Source organism: Bombina bombina, chromosome 1 (assembly GCF_027579735.1).
Source record: "Bombina bombina isolate aBomBom1 chromosome 1, aBomBom1.pri, whole genome shotgun sequence".
Classification (NCBI taxonomy): Eukaryota; Metazoa; Chordata; class Amphibia; order Anura; family Bombinatoridae; genus Bombina; species Bombina bombina.
The window spans coordinates 1127205431-1127227215 of NC_069499.1; the positions used below are offsets into that span (position 1 = coordinate 1127205431).

At 39.8% G+C, this 21785-nt stretch overlaps 1 protein-coding gene across 1 annotated transcript in view; it reads right to left on the minus strand.

Moving 5' to 3' along the window:
• The window catches only part of LOC128645416 (collagen alpha-1(XI) chain-like), a 256246-nt gene that overhangs the window by 119471 nt on the left and 114990 nt on the right, over nucleotides 1-21785 (minus strand). The window contains exons 8-11 of the mRNA XM_053698409.1: nucleotides 12583-12636; nucleotides 12268-12438; nucleotides 5717-6175; nucleotides 5482-5601 (exon numbers count right to left, since the gene is read on the minus strand). Of these exons, the coding sequence (XP_053554384.1) occupies nucleotides 5482-5601; nucleotides 5717-6175; nucleotides 12268-12438; nucleotides 12583-12636 (804 nt within the window). The remainder of the gene's footprint in view (nucleotides 1-5481; nucleotides 5602-5716; nucleotides 6176-12267; nucleotides 12439-12582; nucleotides 12637-21785) is intronic.

Below are 21785 nucleotides of genomic sequence, written 5' to 3' on the forward strand. Positions count from 1 at the left end.
TTTTTTCTTCAATCACGGTAAATACATCAGTGTAACATGATAACCCAGGTGCTCGGTGTGTAACCCAAACCAGGGGGTTCACTGTAGGCAGTACAAGGAAGAAGTTCTAAGACAATTGCAGGATCAAACGAATTATGTCAAAATAACAGGGGATCCTACCACAAAAAATTAAAGTCAAGATCCTTAGGGTAGTGGAGGAAGCATCAGCTTCTGACATAATAACTAATAAAGAAGCACAATTTTTGATAACAGCAAATCCGATTACACCAGTCTTCTATGTATTACCCAAGATACATAAGAAATTGCAAGACCCTCTGGGTCGCCCAATTGTGACAGGTACAGACTCCATCTTCCAACCTATTGCAATATTTCTTGATCAGCTGATTAGACCCCTATTGGGTTATCTGGAATCATACTTACAAGATACAACAGACTTCTTGTGTAAGATTTCACCCAAGGTGGTTCCTCCTGATAGTCTGTTAGTAACTATGGCTATAGCCAGTCTCTACACCTCAATTCCCCATGATTTAGGGATTGAGAGTGTTTTCTATTTTTTTGATAAGGACAATTTATATTCACCGAGTGAAAGGAGATTAATCAGGGATCTTTTTGAGATCATTCTGTATGAAAAAAAATTTCTATTTGAAGACACATTTTATGTCCAAAAAAGAGGGACGGCTATGGGCTCAAATGTAGCACCAACTTACGCAAATCTATTTGTTGGTAAATTTGAAGAGGACTTTGTCTTTAGGGATCAAGGCTTTAGAGATTATGTACAAGGCTGGTATCGTTACATAGACAATATCTTCTTTATTTGGACAGGAAGTGTAGATGAATTGATTAACTTTGTGTCAAGATTAAATTCTGCACATGTATCATTGAAATTTACTATGGAATTCAGCCAGACACAAGTAAGCTTCCTGGATACCATGGTATCTGTGGAAGATCAACAATTGAGAACGGATCTATATACTAAGGAAACAGATCGCAATAATACATTACTATATGACAGTTTCCATCCACCTTCTCTTATCAAAAATCTCCCTCTGGGCCAACTGTTATGAACCAAAAGAATTGTAGATGACCCAGAAATGTGTCTGAAAAGACTGGATGAGATGTAAAAAATTTTTTTAAATAGAGGCTATCCAACAGAAGTTCTGGCACATAACATTAAAAAGGTTATGGATACTAATAGGCTAAGCCTCTTAACAAAAAAGAATCCAACCCCTAAGAAATTCTCGGTACCTTTTGTAAGCCATTTTGGCTTCCATAGCAGAGGACTCAAGAGGATTATACTACAACATTGGCACCTACTGAGAGATGATGCCCTAGTGGGTAAGATGTTTGTTAACACTCCACTATTCTCTTTCAGACGCAATAAAAATCTAAGAGATAAACTAATTCGTGCTGACTGGGGTCCCACAAAGAAACCGACTGAAATGATCAAGAAAGGATCCTTTCCCTGCATGAACTGTGCCTTGTGCCATTCAATGCAACAAGGGGATCATGTCACCCATCCGCTTTCAGGCAAAAGAATACCCATCAAAGGGAGGTTCTCCTGTAGTTCTAAATATGTGATCTATGTGATCAAGTGTCCGTGTGGCCTGGCCTATGTAGGCGAGACCACTCAAACGGCCAGAGACAGGATACGCCAACATAAAGCAGCCATAGGCAAAGATGATGAGGACGCGCCGGTCGCGCATCCTTTCACTAGATTCTCACATAATAAGAGCCAACTGAGATTCCAAATTGTTGATGGGGTACCCCCATTGCGTAGAGGCGGGGACCGACAAAAACTACTATTTAGGAAAGAAGCCCAGTGGATCAGGAAACTTGATACCATGACACCCAAAGGCCTCAACAGAGATATATCTTGGGGAAATTTTATTTAATATACCCTGTCTAATGAGTTCTTGTGTAGAGGAGGATAGGTCTTGTCTAGTGAGTGATGTTTAGATGTTTAAATGTCAACATACTTTTAGGCCACTAGATCAGGTCGAGATGGCGAATGATGGTATCAATTTGGGCATCTAACCTGCAATAGGCATTATGTAGACTCTCCATGGGGGATTGTACATTAATGGATTGGCAATTGTAATATTTGTAGCTTAAAGGACATGCCATATCTTGGACTCACTGAGGTCTCTCTGAAGATTTGGTGCTATACAACACTCTCCCGGAGATTCCAGTAACTCTGCGAAGGTGTTAAAGGGTCTATTAGACGTGTACATCATGACTATATAATGTTGTGATTATTTCACAATTCCCCGTGCATACTTATGAAACATTACATAATTGGTCACTTCAGTGATGACAATTAGCTAGGATGGATTTCTGTTGCTTTTGGGTTAAGTTACTAAGACACTAGGTCCTGATTGTATCTGGGTGTCCCCCTGTATGTATAGTACAATTAATCTAGCGAATAAACCATCAAAATGTAAGAATATATAAGTTCATTCTCTTTATATTTAGTTGAGTTTAATGAATAGGGTTTATTTCCCTTAGGTCACAGTTATATTGCTCTGGACGGTGAGGGGTAGTTTGTGCCCTTTTTTTTACTATTATTTTTTTTTTTCTCGGTGACTCCCGATCAGCTCAGTTTGTGCTGTTAATAACTTCTTTTTCCTGGAACACAATCATAGAGAAAATAATGTACATTTTAGTCTGACACACACAGACCTAGGAGTACACCTAGAGATTAACATGTGAGCTTTGTTTTTCTTTGATATAGAATGTTAGTGTGCTATTTCATGAGGATTTTTACATGTCTGTAGTTACATCCAGTTCTGAATAAAAGTGACGTGCATAGTGAGCTTGTGATGTGGAAGGGGTGTGAATGCCTAGTCCAATAAGCTTTTTGCAAAATCTGTTCAAATAACACCTCCTATCAAACACCTGTACATTTCCTTGACAAAGGGGCGGAGTCCCCGAAATGCGCGTCAGAATCAGCGTGGACGCTGACACCTGTCCTTACCTGTGTGGTCTGAGCCACCCTGCACGCTGACAGCTAACGGCTTACAAGACGGAGGTAGACGAGATGGGAGTATCCTGACTGCTGTCCATTGCCACACTGAACATTGCTGACAAGTCTCACGGTAGTACGGACCTATTCAGGTAATATCAACTATCGTCATCTCTCAGGTTGACGGCGAGGAGTCTTACCAGCTACAAACAAGGTACCTTAACTGAACCCCCTGGTTTGGGTTATACATTGAGTATCTGTGAGGTTATATGCTACGTCAGCGTATTTATCGTAAGTGAAACTGCTGCCTAAAGTGAAACCCCTGGTTTGGGTTACACACCGAGCACCTGGGTTATCATGTTACACTGATGTACTTACCGTGAGTGAAGAAAAAAATATTTTATAAGTTTGTGAGGTTGGATCTGCAGCCGGAGTTTACCTTGTTTACAAACAGCTGTTTGCACATCAGAAGTAAGGGTCGCTTATATGGAAGTTGGGGATTTCTGTGTGATAATATAACACGGACTACTAACATCACTAGTAATTTCAAGTATTCATAAGTTTCCTGAGTCTGTTACAGGACATTGCATGCCAAAACTAACCGGACTTTATACAATATTTAGGATTGTATGGTGCTGATGTGTAGATTGGTGGATGGGGTTTGTGTGGATCCGTATGAGTGCATCTTTGACTTTGTCCTACAACTTTTTACGCAATGTAAGATTGATTATGACATGATGTGTAACTATTAAAATATTTTGTTGCAAAAAATACTAAGACTCATTGGCTGGGATTATTTATAATTATATGATTATGGACCAGACTCTATCCCATGCCTGAGCATTTGACACTTATTAGGTGGTGCTGTCACCCTGTTGGTATTATATTTATTTAAGTGGCGGCGATGTCCGGTTGGCAGATTAGGGGTTAAAAATGTTATTTAAGTATTTGCGATGTGGGGGTGAGGGGGGAGCTCGGTTTAGGGGTTAATAGGTAGTTTATGGGTGTTAGTGTACTTTATAGCACTTTAGTTAAGAGTTTTATGTTACGGCGTTAGCCCATAAAACTCTTAACTACTGACTTTTAAATGCGGTAGGAGTCTTGACAGGAGAGGATGTACCTCTTACTTTTTCCAAGACTTGTAATAGAAAAGATAGGATACACAATTGACGTAAGGGGATTTGTGGTATGCTCGAGTCACGGAAAAAAAGTGAGCGGTACACCTTTACCTGCCAGACTCGTAATACCAGCGGGCGTTAAAAAGCAGCGTTGGGACCTCTCAACGCTGCTTTTTAAGGCTAACGCAAGACTCGTAATCTAGGTGACTGTATGTTAAAAATGTCCTCTCAAGTGGAACAATTGCAATTTCATAAAAATTTGACATCACATCCCAATTTCTTCCTTCCTATACCACATCATGGAGTAGTAAACTCAACATTGATATCACAAGGGAACAATGCCATAAAATAATTTTATCTAGCAAGAAATTCTCCAGTATCTTGTATCTGCCTTAGAAACAAACTTCAAATTGTTATTGCGGTGGTATTTGACACTGGTGCATCTTAAAATTATTTATTCATCAGTTTCGAGCAGTTGATTGAGGAAATGTGGTGGGATTGCAGGGTGCTGAAGCCTTATTGGTATAAAATATTTAATCATATGGAAACTATTTTAAATTGCTCAATTGACCCATCTACATCCATTTTTTTGCTCAATTACCCCCACACAAATTATAAAAATATAAACTCACTCTGTTCAAGGTAATGTTAAATTGTGCAAAACACCTTATGCCCCAGTATTGGAAAAGGTCACAATGCCCATCCCATGTAATAGAAACAATTAGTAACAAAAATTGTCCTGGGTATGCCAATATCAAATGTAGTAGTATTTTAGACCTTGTTGACAATCATAAACATAACATAAAATACTGTTCATTTGTATTATTTGTTATGATTATATTACATCTGTTCATTTCTCAAAACACATGAAGAAAGCAGTCTTTTTCAAAAATTTCTACTATCCCTAGCTCTGTAACCAGTGGAATATCTAACTCATTTTTTTACAGTAGAATGCTACAATAGAGGACTGAGACCCTAGCCCTTTCCATTATAAATTGACTCTAAAAGTGGAAATTTCAGCAATCTTTGTTTATATATGTACATGTTCCTTGTAATGTGCTCTAGAGCTCATCTTTTCATTTCAAGGAGCTAGGACCATCCTGAGATATTGAGGTTTCTGTAAACATGTGCATTTGTTGTACTCCAATTTTTATTTGTTAAACCAAGTAAAATTACATGTAAAAATGGTGGTTTTGCAATACCAATACATACAGGTAATCAATCAAAAACAAAATAAATTGGAAAAATAAAAATAATCAAGCAACCTATGTTGGACTACTTGAGATGGATTGACCCTACATTCATAATTGTATCCTAAGGATTTATCCTGATCTGCTTAGGTAGAGAGAAGCACATGAAGACTTCATATATGCTGACCACATCTATGTATTTGTTTCTTACCTTGCTGCATGCACACTCTCCTAGTGGACCAGGTGGCCCCGCAGGACCCATGTCTCCTTTCTCCCCAGGCATGCCACGGATTCCTGGGTTTCCCAGGGGTCCCATGTCACCTTTTTCTCCCTGTACAGAAATAATTGAAGTTAAACAATTAAAGAATGATCAAAATAAATTAAGATCACACTTTAAGTAGTAATAAATAAATATTTTATTGCAGAAACTCTTGTATCTATTTTACCTTTGGACCCTGGATTCCTTGGGGTCCTTGAACTCCTTCTGGACCTTCAGGGCCCGTCAGCCCTTGAGACCCATCTGCCCCTGGGAAACCAGGCATTCCATCCATGCCAGATCGTCCCTCTGGTCCAGGTAGTCCTTGAGGACCTATTATTCCAGGGGGTCCCTGAGGTCCTGGTGGTCCTTCTGAACCTCTAAGGCCTTCTGGCCCTTGTGGGCCTTCAAATCCTTGTGGTCCCATTACTCCTATAGGACCACGTGGCCCTGGGAGGCCTTCTGGACCTATCTCTCCTTTTGCCCCCACAAAGCCTGTGGTCCCCGGATGTCCTGGAGGTCCTGGGAGTCCTGGTAGGCCCGGAGGGCCCTGGGGACCTTCAGGTCCTTCTGATCCTGGATAGCCTGGGAGACCCGGAGGTCCTCGTGGTCCCTCAGGACCAGGAAGACCAGTTCGTTCTGAAACAAACTGAATCAATAAATAAAATGAAAACAAACATATGCCTCTTGCCATCGGCTCACCAGATGTCTTCCACTAGGTCCCAGTAGTGCATTGCTGTGTTTAAAGGTACACTAAAGTCAAAATTAAACTTTCAAGATTCAGAGAGAGTATGCAGTTTTAAGAGACTTTTCAATTTACTTCCATTACTAAATTTTGCACAGCCTTTTTAGTTGCACAATTTCTGAGGCAGCAACTTCTGCACAAATTCACAGTGTATAAAAATACTAGTGTGTGATTGGCTGATGGCTGTGCCGATACACTGGTTTGCAAATGGGGAAAAAAATACATTCACTTCTACTTTCAAATGTGCTTCGTTCTCTTCTTATCCCCTGTTGAAAAAAGAATATGCACATTTCCTACTCTAGTGGGAGCTAGCTGCTCATTGGTCATTAATTTCAATTTCTAGTACTAATACTGGGCAGGATACCCCTTTAAGCATTCAAGTCTCTTGTTAGCGTGAGGTGTTTCAACTTGATAGTGTGACTTATCTGATTGGAACAGCCAATAGAATGCGAGCTCAATCCTACTGGCTGATTGGATCAGCCAATAGGATTGAACTTCAATCCTATTGGCTGATTGCATCAGCCAATAGGATTTTTTCTACCTTCTATCAGCCAATCGGAATCTAAGGGATGCCATCTTGGATGACGTCACTTAAAGGTACATTCATTCAGCTTTAGTCGTCGGATGAAGAGGATGCTCCGTGTCGGATGTCTTGAAGATGGACCCGCTCCGCGCCGGATGGCTGAAGATAGAAGATGCCATCGGGATGAAGACTTCTGCCATCTGGGGGACCACTTCGCCCGGCTTGGATAAAGACTTCTCCCGGCTTCGTTGAGACTTCGGCCCGGCTTGGATGTAGACATCTCCCGGTAAGTCGATCTTCAGGGGGTTAGTGTTAGGTTTTTTTAAGGGTGTATTGGGTAGGTTTTATTTTTAGGTTAGGGACTTTGGGCTGCAATAGAGCTAACTGCCCTTTTAAGGGCAATGCCCATCCAAATGCCCTTTTCAGGGCAATGGGGAGCTTAGGTTTTTTTATATAGTATTTTATTTAGGGGGGTTGGTTTTACTGTTGGGGAGGTTGTTTGTATTTTTTTTTACAGGTAAAAGAGCTGATTACTTTGGGGCAATTCCCCGCAAAAGGCCCTTTTAAGGGCTATTGGTAGTTTAGTTTAGGCTAGGGTTTTTTTTTTACTTTGGGGGGGCTTTTTTATTTTAATAGGGCTTTTAGATTAGGTGTAATTAGTTTAAATATCTGTAATTTGTTTATTATTTTCTGTAATTTAGTGTTTGTTTGTTTTTGCACTTTAGCTAATTGAATTGAATTGATTTAATTGTTGTTAGTTTAGTTAATGTATTTAATTATAGTGTAGTGTTAGGTGTTATTGTAACTTAGGTTAGGTTTTATTTTACAGGTACTTTTGTATTTATTTTAGCTAGGTAGTTATTAAATAGTTAATAACTATTCTACATAGTTAAAATAAATACAAACTTGCCTGTAACATAAAAATAAAGCCTAAAATAGCTACAATGTAACTATTAGTTATATTGTAGCTAGCTTAGGGTTTATTTTATAGGTAAGTAGTTTTAAATAGGAATTATTTAGTTAATTATATGAATATTTATTTAGATTTATTTAAATTATATTTAAGTTAGTGGGTGTTAGGTTTAGGGTTAGACTTAGGTTTAGGGGTTAATAACTTGAATATAGTGGCGGCAGCGTTGGGGGTGGCAGATTAGGGGTTAATAAATAGTATGTAGGTGTCAGCGACGTTGGGGACAGCAGATTAGGGGTTAATAAATGTAGGTAGATGTCGGCGGTGTCCGGAGCGACAGATTAGGGGTTAATAATTATAATGTAGGTGTCGGCAATGTCGGGGGTGGCAGATTAGGGGTTAATAAATATAATGTAGGTGTCGGCGATGTTGGGGGCAGCAGATTAGGGGTACATAAATATAATGTAGATGGCGGCGGTGTCCAGAGTGGCAGATTAGGGGATAATAAATATAATGCAGGTGTCGGTGATGTCAGGGGTGGCAGATTAGGGGTTAATAAGTGTAAGATTAGGGGTGTTTAGACTCGGGGTTCATGTTAGGCTGTTAGGTGTAGACATAACTTTTATTTCCCCATAGGAATCAATGGGGCTGCGTTACTGAGTTTTACGCTGCTTTTTGGCAGGTGTTAGACTTTTTCTCAGCCGGCTCTCCCCGTGGATTCCTATGGGCAAATCGTGCACAAGCACGTACGACAAGCTCACCGCTGACTTAAGTAGCGCTGGTATTGGAGTGCGGTAATGAGCAAAATTTTGCTCAACACTCACGTCTTGTCTTTTAATGACTGGTTTCTGAAACCTCGTAATACCAGCGCTGCATGTAAGTGAGCGGTGAGACAAAACTGCTCGTTAGCACTGCATAGCCTCTAACACAAAACTCGTAATCTGGGCCTTTGTTTTATAATAAAATACACTAGACTGTATTTTGGGGGCATTTGGGGCACATTTATAAAATTAACCAGAGATCTGATCTCTGGTTAATTTTATAAGTGCTAATTGCTACCGTGAGCTCACAGTAGCAATAACCTGCCATTTGTAATGGCTGATTAATTATCGCACCTGCAAACGGGCAAATTTTCCCGTTTGCGGGCGCACAATAATTTAGCGTTCCACTTGTAATTTAGCCCTTAATGTGTGCCACATCAATTTTAATTCTGTTTACCCATTTTTTATTTAAATGTAATAAAAATTATTGTATTAATTCACATTATCACGTTGAAACACTTCACTCTAACAAGACTTGAGTGCTTAAAGGGGTATCCTGCCCAGTATTAGTACTGGAAATTAATGTTTATTCCTTGAAACATAACACTTTAGGAGATGACTTTAAGCGTATTGAAATTAAAGGTGTACACTAGTTACTAATGAGGTCGTCCCTTGAAGATAAACAGCAGTGCCATTGGTTTCCTAGTTCAATCGAGCTGCTGATTGGTGCCTGCACACATTTGTCTCTTGTGGTTTGCTAACTAGATGTATTCAGCTAGCTGCCAATGTTCCTTCAGCTAAGGATAACAAGAGAATGAAGCAAATTTCATAATCAAAGTTAACTGGAAAGTTGATTAAAATTGTATGTTCTATTCAAATAAAAAAAGAAACTTTGGGGGTTTCCTATCCATTTAATGTAATTTTATGGGGTTAATAGAAAAGAGCCAGTTTGTTTACCAAATGAATTGGCATTAAGGTCTGTCCTCCACAAAAATACTGGACAATTTGTCTGTGACTGGGCACAATGCTAGTAAGTGGGGTCACACAACCCCCCCTAAAATATCTACCTTAGCTCCCACTCGATTCTGTGATGTATATTTTTCATAGCTGAACAGTAATTTTATGCCTTGGCTGCAAGTAACTTAAAAATCAATCATTTTAAATTATAGGCAGCCAGTAACATATATTAACAGAAGTAATTTGACCCCCTTGGCTGTTATTCACTTCTTTCTGCTCCATGGACGCGATCTGATATACGGCGCAGGTTTTGGCACAAGCGTGGAAACCTGTGCCGCCCGTAGTTTCAGCTTGCACAGCGAGCTATCACATATACGGCGCCAGCAGTTGCTAAAGTGCCGTAAGTCTGACAAACTAAATGTCCAGAAATCTGCGTAAGTACATATTTCTGGAGTCGCCAGTGACTTACGGCACTTTAGAAACTGCCGCCGCCTACAAAAACTGACTAAAGTATAAAATCTCCCATTACTGTCTAACACGCTTCCCAAATATAGCCCGACACGGATACCCCTCTATCCGCAATCCCCCCTCTCACTCCTAACAATAAATATATTAACCCCTAAACCGCCGCTCCCGGACCCCGCCGCCACCTATATTAACTGTATCACCCCCTAATGTGAGCCCCCTACACCGCCGCCACCTATATTATATATATCACCCCCTAATGTGAGCCCCCTACACCGCCGCCACCTATATTATATATATTACCCCCTAATGTGAGCCCCCTACACCGCCGCCAGCTACATTAAATGTCTAACCCCCTAATGTGAGCCCCTACCCCGCCGCCACCTATTTAAACTACAATACCCCCTAATGTGAGCCCCTACACCGCCGCCACCTACATTAAAATTATTAACCCCTAATCTAATCCCCCTACCCCACCGCCACCTACATTAAAATGATAACCCCCTAATGTGAGCCCCTACACCGCCGCCACCTACATTAAAATTATTAACCCCTAATCTAATCCCCCTACACCGCCGCCACCTATATTAAAATGATTAACCACTAAACCTAAGTCTAACCCTAACACCCCCTAACGTAATTATTATTAAAATAAATCTTAATAATATTAACTAAATTATTCCTATTTATATCTAAATACTTACCTTTAAAATAAACCCTAAGATAGCTACAATATATCGCTGGAAGAAGACTTCTCCTCCTAGAACAGGACCTTCTCCGCCGGTCTTCAGGACAGGTAAGGGCCACTTGGGGGTTAGACTTAGGTTTTTTTAAGGGGGGATAGGGTGGGTTTTAGAGTAGGGGTATGTGGGTGGTGGGTTGTAAGTAGTAGTTTATTTAATTTATTGATAGTGTAGGTGTATTTGTAATTTAGGTTAGGATTTATTTTACAGGTAATTTGGTAATTATTTTAACTAGGTAGCTATTAAATAGTTATTAACTATTTAATAGCTATTGTACCTAGTTAAAATAAATACCAAGTTACCTGTAAAATAAATATAAACCCTTAAATAGCTACAATGTAATTATAAATTATATTGTAGCTATCTTAGGGTTTATTTTATAGGTAAGTATTTAGATTTAAATAGGAATAATTTAGTTAATATTATTAATATTATTTAGATTTATTTTAATAATAATTACGTTAGGGGGTGTTAGGGTTAGACTTAGGTTTAGTGGTTAATCATTTTAATATAGGTGGCAGCGGTGTAGGGGGATTAGATTAGGGGTTAATCATTTTAATATAGGTGGCTGCGGTGTAGGGGGATTAGATTAGGGGTTAATCATTTTAATATAGGTGGCGGCGGTGTAGGGGGATTAGATAAGGGGTTAATCATTTTAATATAGGTGGCGGCGGTGTAAGGGGATTAGATTAGGGCTTAATCATTTTAATGTAGATGGCGGCGGTGTAGGGGCTCACATTAGGGGAGTTATCATTTTAATATAGGTGGCGGCCGGGTAGGGGGATTAGATTAGGGGTTAATAATTTTAATATAGGTGGCGGCGGGGTAGGGGGCTCACATTAGGGGGTAATGTAGTTAAAATTGGTGGCGGCGGGGTAGGGGCTAACATTAGTTGGTAATAATTTTAATATAGGTGGCGGCGGTGTAGGGGGATCACATTAGGGGGTTAGACATTTAATGTAGCTGGCGGCTGGGTCCAGGAGCGGTGGTTTAGGGGTTAAACACTTTATTAGGGATTGCGGCGGGGGATTGCGGTTGACAGGTAGATAGACATTGCGCATGTGTTAGGTTTTATTTTGCAGGTTTTATTTTGCAGCCAGTTTAGGGAGTTATGGGGCTCCAATACTCAGCGTAAGGCTTACTACACCTGCAATTTGTGGCGAGGTGAAAATGGAGTTCTCCATTTTCGCCACGTAAGTCCTAACGTTGTATATTGGATACCAAACTGCGCGGGTATACCTGTCTATGGGCCAAAAAACTACGGCCAAAGGCAGAAATATACGAGGGTAACTTCTAGGTTACGCCGTATATAGGATACCAAACCCGCACAAAATTTGGCTTCGCCGGCTTTTGCGGGCGACGCTGCATATCGGATCGGGCCCCATGTTTGTAATACGTTTAGGCATAAGAGGCCTTTTATATTTAGCTAACACTTAGGGACATTAAATAAACTGGACATTTAAGTGTTCAGTATTTTTGTGGCAATTTTACTGTACAGCTTGGTAAAATACTAGACTATTTGGTTGAATACTGGACACCTGACAACTCTAGTTGGCATCCACTCCATGCACATATTAAATGTAATACTTGCACTTTCATGTGTAAAAACCATCCATTATGTGACAAGAGTTTCTCACCTTATCATCTTCCACCACATCTAAACCTGTGGTTATAGAATAGCCTGGTATTCCTGGAGGTCCAGGTGGCCCTTGGGGACCTAGAGGCCCTGGTTGGCCTGTTAAACCCCTTTCCCCAATTCGTCCTGGGATGCCTGGAAGTCCGGGTGGTCCAGGGTATCCACTTTCCCCCTAATACAAATCAAACATGGCAATTAAACCTAACAATATGGCCATTTTAAAATATGAAAACATTTTGTTTTTGTAAAAAGAAATAAATAGTGCTAGAGAAGCTGCTGTGGGACAGACAAGTAGAAAATATTTTACAGGACTTACTTTTAACCCAGGAGGCCCAGAAACAGCAAGGCAGCCACAGGCTGAGGGTTTCTGCTGTAAGAACAAGACAGATATAACCTTAGAGATTGTGATCATTGTTGGCAGAATGAACTTATTATAACATTGTTATTGTGACATGTGGAAATCAGCTTTTCTTTGTAGATTACTGTTGTAACTGATGTTAGATTATTTCTTTGTGTTAAATCTGCTTACCTACAGGTATTTAGGCATTTTTAAGCTACAGGATATGTAAAGGCTTTGCATGCACTTTAAGGGACATTTAACACTAAATACATTTCATTAGCATAGTATTGAGGTCACTCCACACCTCCTTTTATTTATGGGTGCTGCCATGTTGAAATTTAGTTTTCATTTTATTCCAGTTCTGACCTGTTTGCACATGTGCAGCACTCCTTCAGTGACCTGCAGTGTTACCTAGGTTCCAAACTGTGCCTCTCATAACTAGAGGGAGGTGCAAGAAATGTATTTAGCACTTAATGTCCCTTTAACTGATATTGGATGCTATTGAAAATGTGTGCCTTCCATTGAGTTAGAAGAAGTTAAAAGTATCTTATTGGAGCTGACTACAAAACAAATTGTAATGTTTTAGTGTAGCAAACAGATAAATGTCATCCCGGATTCCTCAAAAGGGTCATGTAATTTTTTTAAAAAAACACTAAACCTAACATTTTTCTTCTATGATTCAGATAGAGTATGCAATGCATTGCTGATTGGTGGCTATTGTCATTGGTTCGCCCAATGTGTTCAGCTAACTTCCTGTAGTGTGATGCTGCTCCTTTAACAAAGAATATCAAAGGAATGAACAGTGGCGTCACTAGGGGGGGGCGGGCCGCACCCGGGTGACACCCTCCAGGGGGTGACACCAAAAAAAAAAAAAAAAAAAAAATTTTTTTTTTTTTTTTACATTTTATTGAAATTCAAAGAAATACAATGTTGAGATGCATAGATTATTTTATTAGAGGCTGGCATTTGTGAACATTAGTGGGACTGGGGAAGTTGTAGACACACAATTTTTTTGCCCCTTGAGCCAGTGCTGCAATTTCAACAAATAGTTTTCCCGGCTGCTTTTGCTTGTTTGTACTTTGCTCCTCCCCTGCCCAATTTCACTATGAATGTTGTGGGTGTGCCGTGGGGCTTGCAAAGTTGCGCTGCTAGCCTAAACCTGCCTGCCTATCTGTGCTCACTGCTCAGTGACACGCGGCCCAGGGCTGTGCACTGACAGACTTGGAACAGAGTCAGAGAGCAGAATTTTCATAGTTTGTGCGCCTAAACCTTTTCTTCAGTGATTTATTTTAGAGTGCTCTGTTTATCTTTCATTTGATGTTCTGCTGAGCCAGGGAGGAGCTCTAGGCATGAGCTTCATAATTAATGCAGTGCAGTTTACATATTTTGTATGTGTGTGTGTCTGAGTTTTTGTGTGTCTCAGTGTTTTTGTGTGTGTGTTTTTGTGTGTGTGTTTTTGTGTGTGTGTCTGAGTGTGTTTCCGAGTGTTTGTGTGTGCATCTGAGTATGTTTTTAAGTGTGTCTGAGTGTTTGTATGTGTGTATGCCTGTGTTTTTGTGTGTGTCTGCTTTCTGGGGGGGGGTGACACCATGACTTACCGCACCGGGTGACACCAACCCTAGTGACGCCACTGGGAATGAAGAAAATTTGCTAATTGAAGAAAATTGAAAAGTAGTTTAACATGTTATTCTCTATCTGAATCATGAAAGAAAATTTTTGGGTTTCATATCCCTTTAAGCCTTAAAATTGACCCAAGGCAAAAGGATTTACTGTATAACCACCATGTGTATGGGAGAAGTAAATTGCTGTTAAAAAGAGATTAGAGAGAACATTTTTTCTCTGGAATAAATATTCCTAAGGCAGCATGCCCTCCTTCAGATGCTAGTTGCCCTCCTTTTCTTAAGTGGCTTTAATGCATTGACAGACATATGTAAATCAATACAACTCTAAAATTACAACTGTCCCATAAACTAGGGACATTTACTATTAGTGTAAAAATATAAACAGTAATGAAGTAAATCATTAACTGTACACAGATAGTATACCTAATCAGTTATACCAAAAATGGTAAATTAACAAAGGTTAAAGACAATAACTGATATCTTGCTTACGGTGATCACATCTGCCCAAAGCTGCATTGTTTTTTGTTCTCAGATTAAATATAGTGGGCTAGATTACAAGTGGAGTGCTAAATTATTTTGCTCCTTCAAATGGGCAAATTTGGGAGTGCAATAATTGAACAGCCATTACAAGTGACAGGTTATTGCTACAAGGTAGCGATTAGCGCTTCTAAAATTAACCAGAGATCAGATCTCTGGTTAATTTTATAAATCTGCCCCAAATGCCCCCAAAATAAAGTGTAGTGTATTTTATTAAAAAATAAAGAAAGCAGCATCTTTATTTTTTAATAAAATTATTGCACTAGGCAGTATTTTGGGGTTAAAGTTGGTGGGGTGTTAGAAAATAAACGCTAACGAAAAGTGCCTTTACATTGCAGTCTATGGGAACTGTGGCCTAGATTTGGAGTTTGGCGTTAGCCGTGAAAACCAGCGTTAGAGGCTCCTAACGCTGGTTTTAGGCTACCTCCGGTATTTGGAGTCACTCAAAAAAGGGTCTAACGCTCACTTTTCAGCCGCAACTTTTCCATACCGCAGATCCCCTTACGTCAATTGCGTATCCTATCTTTTCAATGGGATCTTTCTAACTCCGGTATTTAGAGTCGTGTCTGAAGTGAGCGTTAGACATCTAACGACAAAACTCCAGCCGCAGGAAAAAAGTCAGTAGTTAAGAGCTTTCTGGGCTAACGCCGGTTTATAAAGCTCTTAACTACTGTGCTCTAAAGTACACTAACACCCATAAACTACCTATGTACCCCTAAACCGAGGTCCCCCACATCGCCGACACTCGATTAAATTTTTTTAACCCCTAATCTGCCGACCGCCACCTACGTTATACTTATGTACCCCTAATCTGCTGCCCCTAACACCGCCGACCCCTATGTTATATTTATTAACCCCTAACCTGCCCCCCACAACGTCGCCGCCAGCTACCTACAATAATTAACCCCTAATCTGCCGACCGCAATGCGCCGCCACCTACGTTATACTTACGTACCCCTAATCTGCTGCCCCTAACACCGCCGACCCCTATATTATATTTATTAACCCCTAATCTGCCCCCCTCAACGTCGCCTCCACCTGCCTACACTTATTAACCCCTAATCTGCCGAGCGGACCGCACTGCTATTATAATAAAATTATTAACCCCTAATCCGCCTCACTAACCCTATAATAAATAGTATTAACCCCTAATCTGCCCTCCCTAACATCGCCGACACCTAACTTCAATTATTAACCCCTAATCTGACGACCGGAGCTCACCGCTATTCTAATAAATGGATTAACCCCTAAAGCTTAGTCTAACCCTAACACTAACACCCCCCTAAGTTAAATATAATTTAAATCTAACGAAATAAATTAACTCTTATTAAATAAATTATTCCTATTTAAAGCTAAATACTTACCTGTAAAATAAATCCTAATATAGCTACAATATAAATTATAATTATATTATAGCTATTTTAGGATTAATATTTATTTTACAGGTAACTTTGTATTTATTTTAACCAGGTACAATAGCTATTAAATAGTTAATAACTATTTAATAGCTAAAATAGTTAAAATAATTACAAAATTACCTGTAAAATAAATCCTAACCTAAGTTACAATTAAACACTACACTATCAATAAATTAATCAAATAAACTACCTACAATTACCTACAATTAACCTAACACTACACTATCAATAAATTAATTAAATACAATTCCTACAAATAAATACATTTAAATAAACTAGCTAAAGTACAAAAAATAAAAAATAACTAAGTTACAAAAAATAAAAAAATATTTACAAACATAAGAAAAATATTACAACAATTTTAAACTAATTACACCTACTCTAAGCCCCCTAATAAAATAACAAAGCCCCCCAAAATAAAAAAAATGCCCTACCCTATTCTAAATTACTAAAGTTCAAAGCTCTTTTACCTTACCAGCCCTGAACAGGGCCCTTTGCGGGGCATGCCCCAAGAAGTTCAGCTCTTTTGCCTGTAAAAAAAACATACAATAACCCCCCAACATTACAACCCACCACCCACATACCCCTAATCTAACCCAAACCCCCCTTAAATAAACCTAACACTAAGCCCCTGAAGATCATCCTACCTTGTCTTCACCTCACCAGGTATCACCGATCCGTCCTGGCTCCAAAATCTTCATCCAACCCAAGCGGGGGCTGGCGATCCATCATCCGGTGGCTGAAGAGGTCCAGAAGAGGCTCCAAAGTCTTCATCCTATCCGGGAAGAAGAGTAGATCCGGACCGGCAACCATCATCTTCCAAGCGGCATCTTCTATCTTCATCCGATGAGGACCGGCTCCATCCTGAAGACCTCCGACGCGGACCCATCTTCATCCGGCGACGTCCAACTGAAGAATGAAGGTTCCTTTAAGGGACGTCATCCAAGATGGCGTCCCTCAAATTCCGATTGGCTGATAGGATTCTATCAGCCAATCGGAATTAAGGTAGGAATATTCTGATTGGCTGATGGAATCAGCCAATCAGAATCAAGTTCAATCCGATTGGCTGATCCAATCAGCCAATCAGATTGAGCTTGCATTCTATTGGCTGATCGGAACAGCCAATAGAATGCGAGCTCAATCTGATTGGCTGATTGGATCAGCCAATCGAATTGAACTTGATTCTGATTGGCTGATTCCATCAGCCAATCAGAATATTCCTACCTTAATTCCGATTGGCTGATAGAATCCTATCAGCCAATCGGAATTCGAGGGACGCCATCTTGGATGAAGTCCCTTAAAGGAACCTTCATTCTTCAGTTGGACATCGCCGGATGAAGATGGGTCCGCGTCGGAGGTCTTCAGGATGGAGCCGGTCCTCATCGGATGAAGATAGAAGATGCCGCTTGGAAGATGATGGTTGCTGGTCCGGATCTACTCTTCTTCCCGGATAGGATGAAGACTTTGGAGCCTCTTCTGGACCTCTTCAGCCACCGGATGATGGATCGCCAGCCCCAGCTTGGGTTGGATGAAGATTTTGGAGCCAGGACGGATCGGTGATACCTGGTGAGGTGAAGACAAGGTAGGATGATCTTCAGGGGCTTAGTGTTAGGTGTATTTAAGGGGAGTTTGGGTTAGATTAGGGGTATGTGGGTGGTGGGTTGTAATGTTGGGGGGTTATTGTATGTTTTTTTTACAGGCAAAAGAGCTGAACTTCTTGGGGCATGCCCCGCAAAGGGCCCTGTTCAGGGCTGGTAAGGTAAAAGAGCTTTGAACTTTAGTAATTTAGAATAGGGTAGGGCATTTTTTTATTTTGGGGGGCTTTGTTATTTTATTAGGGGGCTTAGAGTAGGTGTAATTAGTTTAAAATTGTTGTAATATTTTTCTTATGTTTGTAAATATTTTTTTATTTTTTGTAACTTAGTTATTTTTTATTTTTTGTACTTTAGCTAGTTTATTTAAATGTATTTATTTGTAGGAATTGTATTTAATTTATTGATAGTGTAGTGTTAGGTTAATTGTAGGTAACTGTAGGTAGTTTATTTGATTAATTTATTGATAGTGTAGTGTTAGGTTTAATTTTAACTTAGGTTAGGATTTATTTTACAGGTAATTTTGTAATTATTTTAACTATTTTAGCTATTAAATAGTTCTTAACTATTTAATAGCTATTGTACCTGGTTAAAATAAATACAAAGTTACCTGTAAAATAAATATTAATCCTAAAATAGCTATAATATAATTATAATTTATATTGTAGCTATATTAGGATTTATTTTACAGGTAAGTATTTAGCTTTAAATAGGAATAATTTATTTAATAAGAGTTAATTTATTTCGTTAGATTTAAATTATATTTAACTTAGGGGGGTGTTAGTGTTAGGGTTAGACTTAGCTTTAGGGGTTAATACATTTATTAGAATAGCGGTGAGCTCCGGTCGTCAGATTAGGGGTTAATAATTGAAGTTAGGTGTCGGCGATGTTAGGGAGGGCAGATTAGGGGTTAATACTATTTATTATAGGGTTAGTGAGGCGGATTAGGGGTTAATAACTTTATTATAGTAGCGGTGCGGTCCGCTCGGCAGATTAGGGTTAATAAGTGTAGGCAGGTGGGGGCGACATTGTGGGCGGCAGATTAGGGGTTAATAAATATAATATAGGGGTCGGCGGTGTTAGGGGCAGCAGATTAGGGGTACATAAGGATAATGTAAGTAGCGGCGGTTTACGGAGCGGCAGATTAGGGGTTAAAAATAAAATGCAGGTGTCAGCGATAGCGGGGGTGGCAGATTAGGGGTTAATAAGTGTAAGGTTAGGGGTGTTTAGACTCGGGGTACATGTTAGGGTGTTAGGTGCAGACTTAGGAGGTGTTTCCGCATAGCAAACAATGGGGCTGCGTTAAGAGCTGAACGCGGCTTTTTTGCAGGTGTTAGGTTTTTTTTCAGCTCAAACAGCCCCATTGTATCCTATGGGGGAATCGTGCACGAGCACGTTTTTGAGGCTGGCCGCTTGCGTAAGCAACTCTGGTATCGAGAGTTGAAGCTGCGTTTAAAAATGCTCTACGCTCCTTTTTTGGAGCCTAACGCAGCCTTTATGTGGACTCTCAATACCAGAGTTATTTTTATGGTGCGGCCAGAAAAAAGCCGGCGTTAGATTTTCGGGTCGTTACCGACAAAACTCCAAATCTAGCCGTGTGTGTTTTCCTGTAAATAATTATGTATGTGACTATATACATATATATTTATGTGTTAATATATGTATTTACACATATTAACACATAAATATATCTGTATATCAGCATAAACATATATATTTGATTGCTGCCATCGCTGCTTACGTCCTTCGCTGGTGTTGAAGTTCTGATGCCGTGCGGCTAACAGTGCACATTATCGTCCGCTGGTATTACAAAGTGGAGCGCTAATATCGTTTTCATGAAAGCAAAATATAGCGCTCCACTTGTAATCTAGCCCAGTAACAGTTAAAATAATAAGTACCTTACTCCAAATTTAAAAAAACAAAACAACATAGAAAATGTTATGGGCAATTCACCCAGTTTATTCTAAGACTACTGTCCAGAACATGAGATGCGCACCCAGTCCAGTCTACAAGGTCAGTCCCTAACTGAATTTACTATGGCCTAGATTTAGAGTTTGGCGATAGCCGTCAAAAGCAGCGTTAAGGGGTCCTAACGCTGCTTTTTAACGCCCGCTGGTATTTAGAGTCAGGCAGGAAAGGGTCTACCGCTCACTTTCTTTCCGCGACTCCAGGCTACCGCAGATCCCCTTACGTCAATTGCATATCCTATCTTTTCTATGGGATTTGCCTAACGCTGGTATTTGGAGTCTTGGAAGAAGTGAGCGGTAGAGCATATACCGACAAGACTCCTACCGCCAAAAAAAGTCAGTAGTTAAGAGCTTTATGGGCCAACGCCGGAACATAAAGCTCTTAACTACTGTGCTACAAAGTACACTAACACCCATAAACTACCTAAACCGAGGCCCCCCCACATCGAAAACCCTCTAATAACATTTTTTAACCCCTAATCTGCCGACCGGACACCGCCGCCACCTACATTATAGCTATAAACCCCTAATCTGCTCTTAACTACTGCGCTACAAAGTACACTAACACCCATAAACTACCTAAACCGAAGCCCCCCCACATGGCAAACCCTCTAATAACATTTTTTAACCCCTAATCTGCCAACCGGACACCGCCGCCACCTACATTATAGCTATGAACCCCTAATCTGCTGCCCCTAACATCGCCGACACCTATATTATATTTATTAATCCCTAATCTGCCTCCCCATCAGCCAATTGGAATTGAAGGGATGCCATCTTGGATGACGTCACTTAAAGGTACCATCATTGTTTTAGAAGACTCCGGATGAAGAGGATGGCTCCGCGTCGGCTCCTTGGAAGATGGCTCCGCTCCGGATGGATTAAGATTGAAGACGCAGCCTGGATGAAGACTTCTACCGGATGAAGGACCTCCTCTGCGCACCTTGGATGAAGATTTCGGCCCGGTTGGGTGAAGATGACTCAAGGTAGGGAGATCTTCAGGGGGTTAGCGTTAGGTTTTTTTAAGGGGGTTTGGGTGGGTTAGAGTAGGGGTATGTGGGTGGTGGGTTTTAATGTTGGGGGGGTTGTATTTTTTTTACAGGTAAAAGAGCTGATTACTTTGGGGCAATGCCCCGCAAAAAGCCCTTTTAAGGGCTGGTAAAAGAGCTGATTACTTTTGTAATTTAGAATAGGGTAGGGCATTATTTTTATTTTGGGGGGGCTTTTTTATTAGGGGGCTTAGATTAGGTGTAATTAGTTTAAACTTCTTGTAATATTATTTTATTTTTTGTAATTTAGTGGGGGGTTTTTGTATTATAGATTAGTTTATTTAATTGTATTTTAGTTTAGCTAATTGTAGGTAATTTATTTAATTAATTTAATGATAGTGTAGTGTTAGGTGTATTTGTAACTTAGGTTAGGATTTATTTTACAGGTAGTTTTGTACTTATTTTAACTAGGTAGCTATTAAATAGTTATTAACTATTTAATAGCTATTGTACCTAGTTAAAATAAATACAAAGTTGCCTGTAAAATAAATATAAATCCTAAAATAGCTACAATGTAACTATTAGTTATATTGTAGCTATATTAGGGTTTATTTTATAGGTAAGTATTTAGTTTTAAATAGGAATAATTTATTTAATAATAGTAAATTTATTTCGTTTAATTAAAATTATATTTAACTTAGGGGGGTGTTAGGGTTAGGGTTAGGTTTAGGGGTTAATAACTTCATTATAGTTAGGGGTTAGGGGAAATTAGGGGTTAATAATTGTAGGTAGGTGGCGGCGATGTTAGGGAGGGCAAATTAGGGGTTAATACAACTGATTATAGTGTTTGCGAGGCGGGAGTAAGGCAGTTTAGGGGTTAATACATTTATTATAGTGGCGGTGAGGTCCGGTCGGCAGATTAGGAGTTAATAAGTGTAGGTAGGTGGCGGCGACGTTGGGGGCAGATTAAGGGGTAATAAATATAATATAGGTGTCGGCGAGGTTAGGGGCAGTAGATTAGGGGTTCATAGCTATAATGTAGGTGGCGGTGGTG